The following is a 15,439-nucleotide window of genomic DNA, read 5'->3' on the forward strand; positions in this document are numbered from 1 at the left end:
GAAGAACCTTAATATGGGGCTGAATCTGTTATTGGCTACCATTTCCCAATTAGCAACAGAGATATGTGAGAATCTGAAGACACATGGGACCACCCCTTTCTCTATTCCATTCTCTGAGTGTTAGCTGTATTAAAGGATCAACTGGCAAATTTAGCTGGATTACTTATTAATCCTGAGGGAGAGGCTAGGCTGGACTAGACAATATATTTTGTGAACTGAAAGTATCAATGTATGAGAGAGCTTGATATTAGTAACAAATGTGGCTGGTAGCACAGAATGCTATCCTTTATCTCTAAGATGGGAAAAAGTTTCTGGATTGTCTTTCAGATACAGATGTTCTTAATGAGGAAATGGGATATATATCCATTTCTGATTTAACTTCCGTCCTCTTCCTTGCCTAGAATGGCAAATTGCTTGAGTCAATCAGAGCTAAGAAGGGAGATGTATGGTTCTCTTTGAATGAAAATGTGTCCTCTGGAACTGAATGTTCAGTAATAGAATAGGCAGAGACAAGTGGGCAGGCTAATGATTGTGGACACACTGTTGTCATCGGAATAGCAGTTGATGTAAAAAGTTAAAACAGGGTAGTGTGGCTTGCATATGTACATATGCTTTATTTTCTCCTTAGAAGTAAGTTCCCATCCCCAAACCAAGTCAATAATTTATACATAATTTCCTAATTATTTGCACATTTATTCTGAAATATGACTTCTCCAGTACACGGGGTTGGGTGTGTGACAGGGAAACAGAACTGACGTCCATTTTTAGATCAGCTAGAAATCTTCAGCTGAAGATTTGACTTCAGTTTTGACTGTGACGTTCTCTCTGTTACTTCACTAACAGTTCCCCAAACTATTTTTGGCCTTTCCACCGCTTCCTTGTGCTGTCTTTTCCTCTCAATCCCATCACACATTGCTGATGTTTGTTTGGAAAACTCCATGGGGATCGTGCTGAGCTTCTGCAGAGGGTGATCTTCCGATCAAGCTGAAGCATCACTTGAGCTTCATGCCTTCGCCTTGCATGTGTGTGTCAAAGCATGTAACCATTACAGCATAAACTGCTTATCATCCAGGCCCCTAGAATTCTGCAGCATTGCAGTGCTACTCTCTGGTGTCTGGTTCCTAAAGCTCTCTGGCATTTTTACAGCAGAAATTTCAAAACCCAGGTTAATGTCACACCTCAGTGAGAGTCATGATAGGCTACTTTCAGGTTCCCAGTATAAAAATCATATAGAAACAGGAACCTTTGGAAGAGGCCCTGACTCACCCAGATTTTCTCCAAGGGCTCTGGGGGAGCACATGCTGGAGTGGGAGCTCCCTGGCGCCGGACTCCTCTCATTGGTGAACACCCTTTGGGGAAGCTTCCACCTCCATCAGCCCTAGTATAGCGCAATGGCTGCATTGCGCAGGGCCCACCCAGACTGTAGCTGGCCTCTGTACAGAAGGGGTAGAGGATCCTCCCTGAACCCTTTGGGCACCCAAGCAGGGCCAGACACAATGTGTCGTTTAACTGGAAGATCAGAGAACTCCTAGCTAGGCTGTTTGGCAGAAAAAGGAGAGGTTCATGCCTGCTGGGGATTCATGGGGATAGAGGGAGGGAGCCACGGCATTAGAGACTGAATGCAAGGCCATCCCTAGACATTTTGGTGCCCTACACAGCCCCCCCTGCAGGGTGGGGGGCAGCTGGCTCTAGGCCTCCACGGGAGGGGGGGCAGGAGCAGGCTTGGGGGGCAGGGGAGAAACTGTCCCCCAGCACGAGCCAGCGGAGCAGAGCGGGCTGGGGCTGGGTTGCTCCGCTCCACTTCCTGCCGCCCAATAAGTGCAGGGCAGGCCCGACCCTGCACTCACAGGGCGGCAGGAAGTGGAGTGACCCGGCCCCAGCCCGCTCCGCTCTGCTCCCCTGGGCCCTGGCTCCCAGCCTTGGGAATTGGGGGGGCAATGGGGAACCGCCCTCCAGCACTCACCGGCGCTCCACTTCACTCCACTTCCCGCCGCCCGATGAGTGCTGGGAGTGCCCGACCCCTGCTCCAGTCTCAGGGGATGTTGCTCAGGGGAAGGGGTGGAGTGGGGGCAGGGCAGGGGTGGAGCAGAGGCGGGAAGAGGAGGAGCAGGGGCGGGAGCTTTGGGGAAGTGGTGGAGTGGGGGCGGAGCAGGAGTGGGAAGAGGCAAGGCTGGGGCGGAGCAGGGGTGGGGGCCATGGGGAAGAGTCGGAGCAGGGGCGGGGGCAGATTTCCTGGGCAGCTCAGCCAGCCGGGGGATCGGGCTGGCCACTGGAGCAGCACGCAGCTGCATAGGGCACCAGGAAATTTGGGGCAATTTGGTGCCTCAAATTTCCTGGTGCCCTACGCAGCTGCGTACTTTGCGTATGGGTAAGGACGGCCCTGACTGAATGCCTCTGTCCCTAGAACAGGTACCAGCTGTGCAAACTCCTCACAATTCCTCGACTTTGTGCTGAAACTCTAAAGTGGAGGCACCAACAGACACTACTTCAGGGCGCTGGAACAGTTTGTATTGTGGGGGTGCTACAAGCCACTGAACCAAACTGTAAACCCTGTATGATGGAAACCACTTCAACCCTGGGAGTGCCGCAGCACCCCCTGCACCCGTAGTTCCAGCACCTATGCATTACTTCTATTAAATCTTGCACCCTTTTAAACTGATCTCTTCCCACCTCCTGCTCACCTCTTCTGTGATCTCCTTCTAGGCTTTTCATTAGGTTTCAAGGTAATCGTTAATGGATGCCAGAAGGTTGAACCAGAGTGTCAAAAACTGACAAAAGATGTGGGGAGTGAAAAGAGAAGCAACAAAGTTGTGGCTGTTTTTTCTAAGTACAGTAATTCCTCAAACTGGAGCTGAATGTGACTGTTTGCTACAGCATCATGGCATGCTGAGGAGAGAACTGTGAAACAGAAGGAAAGAAGAGAGTACTCAACACCTTGCTTGCCAAGTAGGTAGTGTTTTGGGGCAATTTATTCAAAAGCCTATGTTGGATCATATTAAAGAAGTTCTGTATTAAAACCACAAATGAGTTTGATTCCCCATAGTTTAAATTCCAGGGTATTATTAATTAAGAGGTCTTGGTTTTTGGTACTGTTTCTCTCCCTCTATGTGTGAAACTTGCAAGCTGCTAATTGTGTTAGTACATTCTAAGACAGAGTCTGTTCTCAAAGCAATTCACAGAGAGAGAGACTCAAAGCAATACTCTAACAACAGAAACAGCACCCAGAGACTTCCCGCCCTTTTGTTGTATTAACAATTGTGATTAAAATAGAGATAGAGGATGTATGTGGATGGATGCTTGGTGTGGATAATAACTGAATGATCAGGGAGGTGCCAGCCTAAGAATCCAATGTCCATCTGCTGAAGAAGGCGTCAAGTGGAAATAACCCGAGGACCCCCGGAGTGCAGACTGGAATCCACCCAACAGCCTCAAGAATGGGAGAACCAAAGAACAAGATAACATCTGGCAGCATGGAGCCGTCAGGAATGTGCTATCTGCTGACTGATTCAGGAACAGCATGATGAAGCAATTCCCATAGACTGGCATAGGAAGAAATTCCTATAAAAATGGACTCTAGAAAGTGAGAACTTTGGGGTCTGATTCTGCAAACCAACTTCCAGGAGCGTCAGATGAGCATCTGACAAGGCCCTGCTCCCTCCTCATGTCCAGGCCACCTGGCCAGTGGCTTGGCATGAGCAACTCTAAGGCTGGTAACTATGATAACAACCTTGCAGAATCTGTGTGTGTGTGTGTGTGTGTGTGTGTATTTGTATGAATGAATGTGTGAATAAATATGAGATTGAATGGAATGTTATAACTATAACTAACTGCTTACTATGATTCTTTCTGTATTCACAATAAATGTGGTATTTTGCCTTTTCCCCTTTAATAAGATCCTGCTGGTTTTTATTTTATTGGTACAACATCTACACGGTTCTGTTTAGCAAGGGTAAGGCTGCTTAAAAGAATTGCTGTGAATGTGATATGGCTTCTGCAGCCCCAGAGACTGAAATCTCCATTACACTGCACTGCCTCTGCTGGGGTTTCTGCAGCACGGCAAATTGATGTGAACAGTGGTACTTTGCAAGGATACAAATATTTACAGTGCTGATTTTTCTCTCTCTTGCTAATTTGCCCCCAGCGGCCTGCCACTCCATTGATCTGTATTGCCAATTGTCTATAACAATCCATTAAATATTAAACCCAGGCACCGTTAAATGAAATAACAGTAGTCCCTTTTAGCTTGAACAAAGCCTAGTGTTACTATATACATTGTCAGTAAATGTGGCCAGGTCAGTACATATGTCTACTTGCACATTTTTGACTGCCTGTGTGCCAGCAATGCACTTTTTCTGGCTCACACCTCACCTTTCAGGTGTCCTATGTCACCCAACAAGGAGAAATCTACTTAGAACTTAGTGGTATAAACTAAAAAGCATGTATCTAACATTTCAGTGTAGGGAACAGAGCAGCGGTACAGAAACAGATGTTTTTAAATTGGAAAATACCACAACTTTAAAAATGAAATATTTTCTAATAATGTATTATTTATATTATTTTCATTTCTGTAGACTTTGTCCTATGTAAATAACACTGTCCATCTGGAAATATCTGAGAAGAGTTCTCCACTGTGTTTAGGTGTGATACTATAATTACTATTGTATTCTTCTCCCATTTAAGAAACTCAGAAGGTAATAATGAAAATAATATTTTTCTGTGACCTACGTAAAGGTAGGCAGTATATTTACTTACGGGTAGCCCAGTTCCATGAAATTATTCCAGGTCTGCTTTAGCACCATTATAATACCCATTTGCATACAGAGATCAATAAGGCATCCACTAGGGTGGCACTGCAGAGTAAAGAAAAAAAAAACAGTGGTTTAAAGAAGCAGAAATCATTCTGATTCTTTTAATCCTTTTGGATTTGCAGAAATGAATGTATAGTAATTTATAAAACTTTTAAAGAAGCTTTCATTTTTACTATTTTAACGTAAACCTGAAGGAGCAGGTAAGTTCTTTAAGTCCAATCTCTAGCATCCTGCCTTGGCCAGAACCAGATGCTTAGGATGAAGGCAACACTGTGGCCACAATAGCCCACTGTGTAATTCTGTATGGGTCTGATTGAAAACCTATTAAAGAGAAAGGGAGTTATTCTATGGACTTCAGTAAGCTTTGGATCAGGCAGTGTATGCTGTAAGGAATGGGGAGGAAATTTCTGTTGACACCTCAGACAGTTAGTTTACACCTAAAATGCAGTATTTGTACATTATTAATTATTATTATTATTATTTAGTATTTGACTCAAGTTAATGTCTTGTTATGAGATACTTAAGACTCTGGACATTAAATGATTGCTTGCCAGTTTTTCTTCCTGAGTGTCTGCTTCAATCTGGAGTGATTTGGATTTCACTTGGCTGGATGCTCAGCTGTTGTAAATTGGTGTAGCTCCATATACTTTCATCAATCATTGTAAGAAGTAGAGAGGTTTGAGAACTCACTGCACTGATTAGCCCTTACTGTTCTCAGACCAACATTTTGCACAGCTGACTATCCTGACATAAACAGGGGTATCAAAGCTGAATCAGTGAACATTGTGTGCAGTATAGACAGACCAGAATAATTCTTCTCTGATACAGAAATATTCCGGTTTCATTTAAGTAGAGAAAAACGTCACAATAATTCATATAGTGACCTTCTGATGGGAACTGTTTTCCATTGTACAGTGAGCTGAGATTTCCCTGTTTATTTTTCTCTATTGACTTCACCAAAGCCTACCTTAAGTCAACAAGGTTGGCAAATAGATTTTTAAAAATCAACCCCACTCAGCATTATAAAGAGGTTAAATTAAAGTAAACAGAGAAAGTAGATAATCCCTCTTTTGATTTAAAATCATCTTTATATTTTGACAGGAGTGAGTCACATGAGTAAACTCAGCCCGAGGGTAAGCAGGAGCAACTCTATCAAAGTCAGTGGTGTTTCACTTGCTTACAATAGGCCTGAATTTGGCCACTGATGTTGGACAAGGGGATCTCAGTAGGACAATGCCCTTACCCCTGGTATCAGTGAAGGGCTTGTCAGAAGTTGTTTTTGATATATATCTCGATATTTTATTCTTACCCATGTATATAGAATCATAGAACTATAGTGATAGAAGGGACTGCAAGGGTCGTCTAGTCTAAATCCTAAATAAGGCCGGTCAGAGATATCGTTGATAAGAATGGGCCCTCTATATTGGAAAGAATAATACTGCATCTTTTTGCCAGACATTGTCTTTTGCAGCCCAACTTGAGAAAGGCATTTACTGAACTATCAAGGAATATATCAGCTAGCTCACTTATTTCAAACACACACACACACACACACATACACACACACACACACGATTTTGCTTTGGCTACATTTTGGAGTAGGTCTATTTTGATGGAGGAGACTGAGAACATTAACTTTCCATCTGTCCACCTATGACTTTTTTTGTTCCCTGGACTGTACAGCTGCTCAAATAATAAAAAAAACTGATGTGTGAATAAGCAACTTGCATTAAGAACATGTATTGTCAATTGTAGGATCCATCTTAGTCATTATTCACAAGTATTTGGATAACCTCTATTCTATTAAGGCCAGTGGGTGGGGGATTTGGAAGTGATCATGAATTCCAGCATGCAACCTGTTACTCAAGATTTGCCATTTGTCATTCATTTGTGAAAATGTTTGTCATTCAGCTAAAAAAACAGGGACAAAACCATGTGACTTGGGTGATCAAATATTAACATTGGAGACTCTGACTTATTCACACGCTGCCAGCTGTTCATTTACAATATCCATCAGCTATTTTTGAACTCTGAATAGATTTATAAAAAATGGGATTGTTTTTTGTGTGACTTGCAAAGCCAGTCCCCCTCATGCCTCACCGTTGTATTTTGTAAGCACTGATTACTATTACTACTGGAAGGCTTGCTCAGTTTCTTTGATTTATTTTTGAGTGGATTTTGTTTGCTTCAGATCTGAGGCTGCAGGTCAATAATGCTGTTAGGGGTTTATTCCTTCACCCGCTCACTTCCCTGGTCCTTCTCGCATGAACAGAGAGCAACAATACCCAAAAAATTCGATGTTTATTGGGGTGAACTTCCAGCGAGCAATGATTCCAATTTCCTTCCTTAGTGTCCCCCGCCCCAGCTCCAACACCACAAAACCTTGCCTGTGTCCCTGTTCCCATTCCCTGTTCCCATTCCCCCCTTTAGCAAAACATGATTCCAATTCCCTCCCCCTTAGCAAAACATGATTCCAATTCCCCCAACCCCATTCCCCGTTCCCATTCCCCCCCTTACTTCCTGACTGACTACAGACTATATAGTAAAACTTGAGTTCTGCTTAGCTATACCTTAACCAATCATTTGACTGAAATTTAACTAACCAATCCTAACATATTGTAACATGATTATCCAATCAATTATATCCCACCACCTTAATTAGTTTACACCCAGCAAAATTAATTATACAGCAGACAGAAACAATCACAGAACCAGACAGAGGCCATGCAAATAAACAATAGCAAAGTGGGAACTATAATGACAAAACAATACAGAAATGAGGATTTCACAACTACATCTATAAAGACATAAGGGTTTCCCAGCTGTGTCTATTGATAAGTGAGTTCTTACCGAACAGAAAACTATCAACTAAATTTCCTTTTACATCTTCTAGGCTCTTCCCTTTCTCTGGAGATGATAGATCAGATCACCTTTCTAACAGCCCCAGATTGCCTTATTTCAATGTGACTAGTTTGGAATGTGAGGATGTGACCATACACTTCCTAGCTTATAGAAAAAAGAACAGGAGTACTTGTGGCACCTTAGAGACTAACAAATTTATTAGAGCATAAGCTTTCATGGGCAACAGCCCATTTCATCGGATGCATAGAATGGAACATATAGTAAGAAGATATATACATATATATATACATACAGAGAAGGTGGAAGTTGCCTTTCAAACTGTAAGAGGCTAATTAATTAAGATGAGCTATTATCAGCAAGAGAAAAAAAATTTTGTAGTGATAATCAAGATGGTCCATTTAGACAGTTGACAAGAAGGTGGGGGGATACTTAACTTTAGGGAAATAGATTCAATATGTGTAATGACCCAGCCACTCCCAGTCTCTATTCAAACCCAAATTAATGGTGTCTAGTTTGCATATTAATTCAAGCTCAGCAGTTTCTCCTGGGAGTCTGTTTTTGAAGCTAATAGCTCATCTTAATTAATTAGCCTCTTACAGCTTGTATGGCAACTTCCACCTTCTCTGTGTGTGTGTGTGTGTGTGTGTGTACATATATCTATCTATCTATCTATCTATCTTCTTACTGTATGTTCCATTCCATGCATCCGATGAAGTGGGCTGTAGCCCACGAAAGCTTATGCGCTAATACATTTGTTAGTCTCTAAGGTGCCACAAATACTCCTTTTCTTTTTGTGGATACAGACTAACATGGCTGCTACTCTGATTCCTAGCTTATGGCTGCCTCTGCTGCTTAGTCAAAGGCCTTAGCCTCAGAACAGGGCGTCAGACTGTCACAGTAAGAGAAGGCCCTTACACCGGCAGACAGTGATTTTGATTCTTTCTTTTATACCTCTATAACTAGCTAAATGATAAGAATACACCTAAATTCTTAGAGTATAGGCCTTTACAGACAGGCCTGAATATCTATATCCTAACAAATGAAACAAGAAATAGACCTCATAATTTTTTGACTGAGTGGAAAAGAGTATTTTAGAGGTGGAAAATGACTCAGATTCATATCTGAATTGATTCATATTGATGATGAACAATAGAAAGCGTCTGATATTTGTTTACATGATTAAAAAAGAGAAATCAAGTTGAGGCCATTTATTAATGTCACCCAAATATGATACATAGACCCCAAAAGCTAAGGGTTAAAAAACATGTTATCAATATGGAAATGTCTTTTTGAAGCAGGTGAAGAGGAATTCAATAAATGATGTAGTGTCAGAGAGCTCCTGGAAACTCAATGATACATTCAAAATAACCTAAGCAGGGGGCCAGAGTCTGCCGTTGCTCACATCTTGTGCCATCCATGGGCTTCAATCTGATTGCCCCTAAAAACCTGAGAGTTACAGAATACTCACTTCTTCCAGTCTCCACCTGTTTATCAGCCTCAAGTAGGCACCAGGGTGTCCTGTAAATCTTCAACATAAGAGCAAACATCAGCTATTTCTTACTAGATCTCTGTTCAGAATCTTAGAAAAAAGCTCAACATTTTTAACTCCATTTTCCCAAACAGGATTGATTTAAATATCAAAGATGTAATTATGAAGAATGATTTGAAGTATCTCTAATATAATTTATGTTAAGAGCTAAGCAAATTTTCATCTGTGCTTTAGCTAAATGCCTACATTCTTATACTTGATATTTCATTCTCTGATGTTCAGCAGGTAGGAAGAGCAGAATATCAAGACTGAGTAACACTGTCAAGAGAATTTTGCTTTGAAGCTCCATTTTGAACTGCTTTACAATGTGTTATTACTGGCTGGAAAGAGACCATGAAATGCAAAACCCCCATCTGGTCCACTTTCTTTTGACATAATGAAAAATTTGGTGTCATGCTTCCTGTGAATCCAGTGAAAATATGTTTTCACCAAGGGTGCAAATTTTTCACAATTATACTGTGTATTCGCTCAAACAATTAGCTCAGTTAATGGGTAATTCAAATCTGCTCACATGCCTTTCTGATTTCTGTGGGGAACAAACAGGAACAGACATGCAAAGATTTATCTTATTTTCAGCAGAAAAAGCAAATTCCATCACTTGTAATAATTATGAATTTGCTGCAAACTGGCCGAAGTATACATCAGGTGAACCAAAAGTTACTTAGATGACAAAACGTTAAGTTCTTCTTTTATCTGTATAAATTATACATATAAAAAGTAGAGCAAAGCGACCTGCAAATGTCTTATCAGCTGAAGACATTAGTTCTCTGCAGTGGAATTTTTAGAATTTAGTATGAAGGAAATGTCTGAGAATGGGATCTACATATTCCATACCTTTTTAAAGGAAAATCTAAATTTAAACTTTTTCCCTTTGCTAACTTGGACTTTGCAATTGAGCAAGCGTGATCACATGGGCCCATTTTGTTTCATTAATGGCATTATCATTTTCTTCTTTGCTCTCTGTCCCAAGCACAGAGTGAGCAGATACTGATTCTTACCTTCCCAAGAAGAATGCTATATAAAAGGTAGAGCTGTTCAGATTGACAAACTGAAAAAGAAACATTTTCAAAGTGAAGCTGTTCTCCCACTCAGACTCAGTCCGAGGCTGCTCTGTGAGTAAAGAAAACAGAGTTTGAGAGGTTTAATCAGATTAGGAGTTTTACTACACTGAGGGACTGCAGGCACGTTTTAGAGCTGGCAAAGCTGCCTGCTGGTCTCAATTTATAAGATGATAGTAGAATTTGTATAAAAAAATAATCCCCAGGAAGCGGGCTTGTAAAAACTCTTACAAACCTCATCTGATGTTTTATAGCTGGATAGGCAAGATTACAGGTGATTATAAGAAATGGTTTGCCAGTTTGCTAGAGGTAACATGCACATTCAATTTCCTTCATTTGGACACAAAATAGACAACTCCTGGATTCTTCCATGTACTATAAACTGAGCTGCTCTTCTGTTGTTTTCATTTCTTCAGTCTACTACAATTAGATTAGCAGAATGCACACTAGTATGCAGCGTGATATATTCTCAACTTGAAGCAGACTTCGCACAACTGAAACAAATGCTTTCTTCATGGTTCTTTTTAATTATTATTTCCATTGCTGTAGCATCAGGGAACCTCTACAGGCCTCAGGATAGCACTGTACTAGACACTATACTAACCCAAATGCAATCCCTGCTCCAGAGAGCTCACCCTCTAGGATTTAGACAAAATGCATTGAAACAGTTGGATAAATAAGGAAGGAGTGGGGAACGGTAGCCACAGTATCCGGACCCTTGACTCCCATTCTGAGCAGTGCTCAAAACTAGATTTAAAACAGTCAACACTTGTTGTGCTATGTCTACACACCTCGCCCAGTCCTGCGAATGCTTGCCAGTACTGGGCATGGTATTTACCATTCTGAGTAGCCCCACAGACTTCAGTAGGAGTACTCGCAGTAATACACACTATGGGCCAGATTTTCAGAAGTGTTGAGTGCCCACAACACTAGCTGAAGCTGACAGAAGCTGTGGGTAGGCAGCATCTCTGAAAATCAGGCCCTGTGGTAAACATATGCTTAGCTGAGTCCTCAGCATTTAAGATATTTAGGACAGGAATCGTGGGCCAGATCTTTAGCAGGTGTAAACTGTCATAGCTCCATGGGCTTCAACTGAGCGCCGACAGGTTACACAAATTAAGGATCTGGGCCCATTGCTTTAATTTGTCTGTAAAGCACCATGAACAGTTATGTAAATAAAATAATAGTTCATACTGAAAATGGAGATTAGCCTTTTCCTCTCCCAGCTGCAGCATCTCAGATCAGAGCTTCATTCCTATAGTATCTAGGAATTAAAGCTTAGACAGGAATCAGGCTGGACATAGCTGGGAGAGGATGGGGAAAAGAGAGCAGTGTTCTTGTTAATAGGCAACAGTCAGGTTTGAAGGTGGGACTTGAAATTAAAAGTCGTATTGATAGACGGATATTTTGAAAAACTATAAACACAGGTATAAATGTGCTTAGAAACACAGTACAATATTTCAAAAACATGTATTATTTTAACCTAGGCAGCATTTTGTAAATGTGACAGGGATACTGATTCAGGGAGAAATCCTGCACCTAGTGAAGTCAATGGCTAAACTCCAGTTGGCTTCAATGGAGCTAGAATTTCATGCTCAATATTTAGAATGAAGCAAGAGCTGAGGTATAAACCAAAATCAATAAAATATTATTTCAGTTGTATATTTATCACCACTTACCTAAATTTGTCAGAAGAAGAGCAACTTTTTCATACAACTGCAACAAATAAGAAACAACTTCTGAAAAATGTGACCAGCACAGTTTAACATCATTAACGATATAGATCTATTTTCTAGGATGAATAACAATTATTCCATTTTAAAACTGAAATTCTGATCCTCATTGTTTGGTAAAATTTGTTGGCATTGTGATAACAGTAATACTACTTAGCTCTTATGTGGTGCCTTTCATCCATAGAAGCACTTTACAAAGGAGGAGAGTTATTATCCCCTTGTACAGATGTGGTGCAGAAAGCTTAAGTAATTTGTCCAAGGTCTGTTATGACAACTGGATCTACAAATTTACCCTTAATTGTCAATTTAACAAATACTGATGGGAAAAGGTTTAAAAATGAGAGAGACAGACTGAACTTGTCCAAACAAGGCCTACTGATATCACTGAAGGACTTTGGTAAGATCATACTTGGTAAACAAGAAAAGTGTGGAACCAAAAATCAGTGAACCAAAATTGGTGTGTCAGTTGGTGGACAAAATAATAAGAGGACAAGATATTCCACCCATCACTCCCCTTTTGGGATCCTCAAAGAAACTTTTTTGGGGGGGTACGCTGGCTACTGTGTTGCTGGCTGACTGAAAGACAAAGAGAAGGGGAAGGAGCAAGCTTCACCATCATGGCTGCCACCCCTTCCATCTTCTGGGATCTCAGGACCCAGTGTGACACCAGTGGATCTTCTTCTTCCTAATCCTAAGAGATGTCCTGGCCTGACCAGGCCAGAGAGAGAGAAAGACCCAGATGACATCACCTCCTCCACCGGCTTTGGCTAAATCCAACACTACCTGGGATGAAAGACTTTGTAAGACATTCACATCCATTCAGTGTGCCCTTTCCCTTCTCTAACTTATTTATTCTTTTCTTACCCGTCTCCTTCTGCCTTCTGTTTGGTAAGGCTCTGGCTTAGCAAACCAAGACTATATATTTTGCAACACTGCTGTAAGCCAGTGACCAGGAAGGCATCTAAATGCAATGCCTTAAACAGCCTGATGCTGGCATGAGTTTGCAGGTCTTGGAGTGGCTGATTAAAACTGTGTGCTGGGCCTGTTTTCTTCCAACATTGAGGCTGCACATGAGAGTCAACACCAGAAACAGAGGTTGCATTTTTTATCTTTGTTGTTCTTCTCTTTCCCCTTGTGTGTGTGTGTCTTGTTTTGCCTTCTAGGAAATGGGATCAGACTTTAACAACAGTAAAAACAACAGCTCCCGCCATCTCAACTAACTTCTTCTCTTTTCCCCAAAAGGGCAGTTACTAACATCTTTAAAACCAACTAACAGACTGTCAAACAAGGTTTTTTTTCCCCCTTCTAAAAGCTCTACAGCTAAAGGGAACAAGGGATGTTGTTAAAGTGACAGCCTAACTTAACACTTTACATTTCAAATGCTTTAATAACTGTTTTTCTTCTTTTTCTGTATCTTTAGTAAAAGGATTTTTAATGGTGCATTTGACATGGTAGCAAGCAGGATGACGTCTCTGTAAACCCAACCCTGTTTGTTTGACACTGTTTAATGTCAGACAGTGAGAGGGTCTTGTTAATACCTTTGACTCTTTGGGCCCTTTATTCCCTCTAAATTAATACAAGTCAGAAACCAGGTAATTGGCAGAGCCAGGAATAAAACCCAGGTTTCTTCATTCTCAGATCAATGCCATATTCATTGGACCATGTTCTCTCCTACACCTGAGAGGAATCACTAATTTTCACCTTGGAAATCTTTGACATTGAAACTGAAAAGTGTGTGGATTTTAATGAAAAGTTTAGCACTGTGTTCCATCTGTAAAAAGTCATTTAATTCTGCAAATGCAAGGGAAATTATGGAAAACTTAACAAGCAAATTAGCCCTAACAAAAACAGACCTTGTCTGTCTCTCTTTGGGAGAGAGACGTAGGAGGTCAGAGAACATCACTGTTGCCAAATGCGTTTCTTTATTCAGAACCACTGATGTTCTTCTAAATCCTTATTGGCACTTGTCTATGATAGCAGGAATCATGGTCTCAAATTCCTCTGAAAGACTGCTAACTTATTTAATAGAGAAGCTTTGACATGAGTTAGTATTTATGCAGGGGTGAACATACAACGTACTATATAAATGCACAGAATTCATTTTTATTATAAAACTAAATCACTGTATCCATTTGTCTCAAATGATATTACCCTTTCTACTGATCTGGAGCCAGATCCTGCATGGTGTTGAGTGTCCTCAATTCCTATAGACATTAATGGGAGTGGAGGGGACTCAACATCTCTTCAAAGAACTCAACATCTTCTAGGATTGGGCCCTTAGTTTCCAAAGTGCACCCATCCCTTTTTATACAATTCCTTTTATACAGTTCCTTTTTATACAATTTACTTTATAAACTGTTGCTAAGGTTTAGTGAGTTATACACAGGCTACGTATTAAACCAGCTGCTTAGGAATCCAAGTAATTTGACATTCTATCATAGCTATTAACAACATTTCTCCTGTAGAGCTTTCTGCCTGGTCTGAAATAAACAGTGGTGATCTGAATCCTTTTTTTTTTTTTTAAATAATTGAAAAGGTGGTCTCTTTTCAGCTTTAAAAGCACCTCCCTATGGAGAATATAAAAGTGCTAGAGGACCGTGTGTTTGATTCCTTGCCAGGATCAGGGTGAGTGCCCATTTACAGATCTTCAATGACCTGCATGTCTGTGTGTGAATATTATGTTTTGTTGTTATTCCTCCTGGATCAGACAGTGTTTGCAATTCTGTTAACGATGCTTGGAACGGTTTTTCTGCGACTACAGTTTATCACTACAAATCTCAAAGGGCTTCATTTAGGATCCCATTTTATTCAGTGTTCATATTTCTTTGGGTGATGTTATTGATATGAATGGGCTTTATTACCCAAGATGAAGCTTGTGATTGCTCTCAGTGCAGGCTGCAGGATTAACTGGGAGACAGTCAGCTTGAACGTCATCAAATCTTGTCAAGATGAATGCATAACTCTATTATCCATCCAGCTCTCAAAGCATCCAACCTTGAAGCTGCTTGACCCAGAGCTTTCCCCTGATGCTTATATCAGACAGGTTGTGAAAGTGTATTAGAGTCTTTGGTTGCAGTCCATGTTGTCTTACAGGGATTCCCAGACTGTTCTAAACATCTTTTTTCTCTTCTCACCTCAAGTTCTGTTTTATATTAATCTCTCTTTGCTTGCCCCATGCGATTTTTCTTCATTTTTATGTGCTCACAGCTTGTATAGGACTTAACTGTCTGATTGCTCATGGGAGCCAGAAGCTGTTAGTATTTTAGAAGATCTCCATTAGTTGCCTATTGTAACCCACTACCTATTGTAACTCAGTGTGGAAAGCAAAATGTTAAGTTCAAAACCTCACCACCTCCTTAAAAGATGTTTCATAGTCATGCTTTAGTATACTTATGGGATTTCGTTTTCCCTGGTCCTCTCCTTATTGTC

At 40.9% G+C, this 15,439-nt stretch overlaps 1 protein-coding gene across 9 annotated transcripts in view; it reads right to left on the reverse strand.

Annotated features, from left to right (window-relative positions):
- The window catches only part of ANO4 (anoctamin 4), a 292,125-nt gene that overhangs the window by 30,437 nt on the left and 246,249 nt on the right, over positions 1-15,439 (reverse strand). For all 9 annotated transcript variants that reach the window (XM_048835453.2, XM_048835454.2, XM_048835448.2 and 6 more), the window contains 4 exons: positions 11,957-11,993; positions 10,218-10,329; positions 9,139-9,196; positions 4,753-4,850 (listed from right to left, as the gene is read on the reverse strand). In XM_048835453.2, the coding sequence (XP_048691410.1) occupies positions 4,753-4,850; positions 9,139-9,196; positions 10,218-10,329; positions 11,957-11,993 (305 nt within the window). The remainder of the gene's footprint in view (positions 1-4,752; positions 4,851-9,138; positions 9,197-10,217; positions 10,330-11,956; positions 11,994-15,439) is intronic.

Source organism: Caretta caretta, chromosome 1 (genome assembly GCF_965140235.1).
Source record: "Caretta caretta isolate rCarCar2 chromosome 1, rCarCar1.hap1, whole genome shotgun sequence".
Classification (NCBI taxonomy): Eukaryota; Metazoa; Chordata; order Testudines; family Cheloniidae; genus Caretta; species Caretta caretta.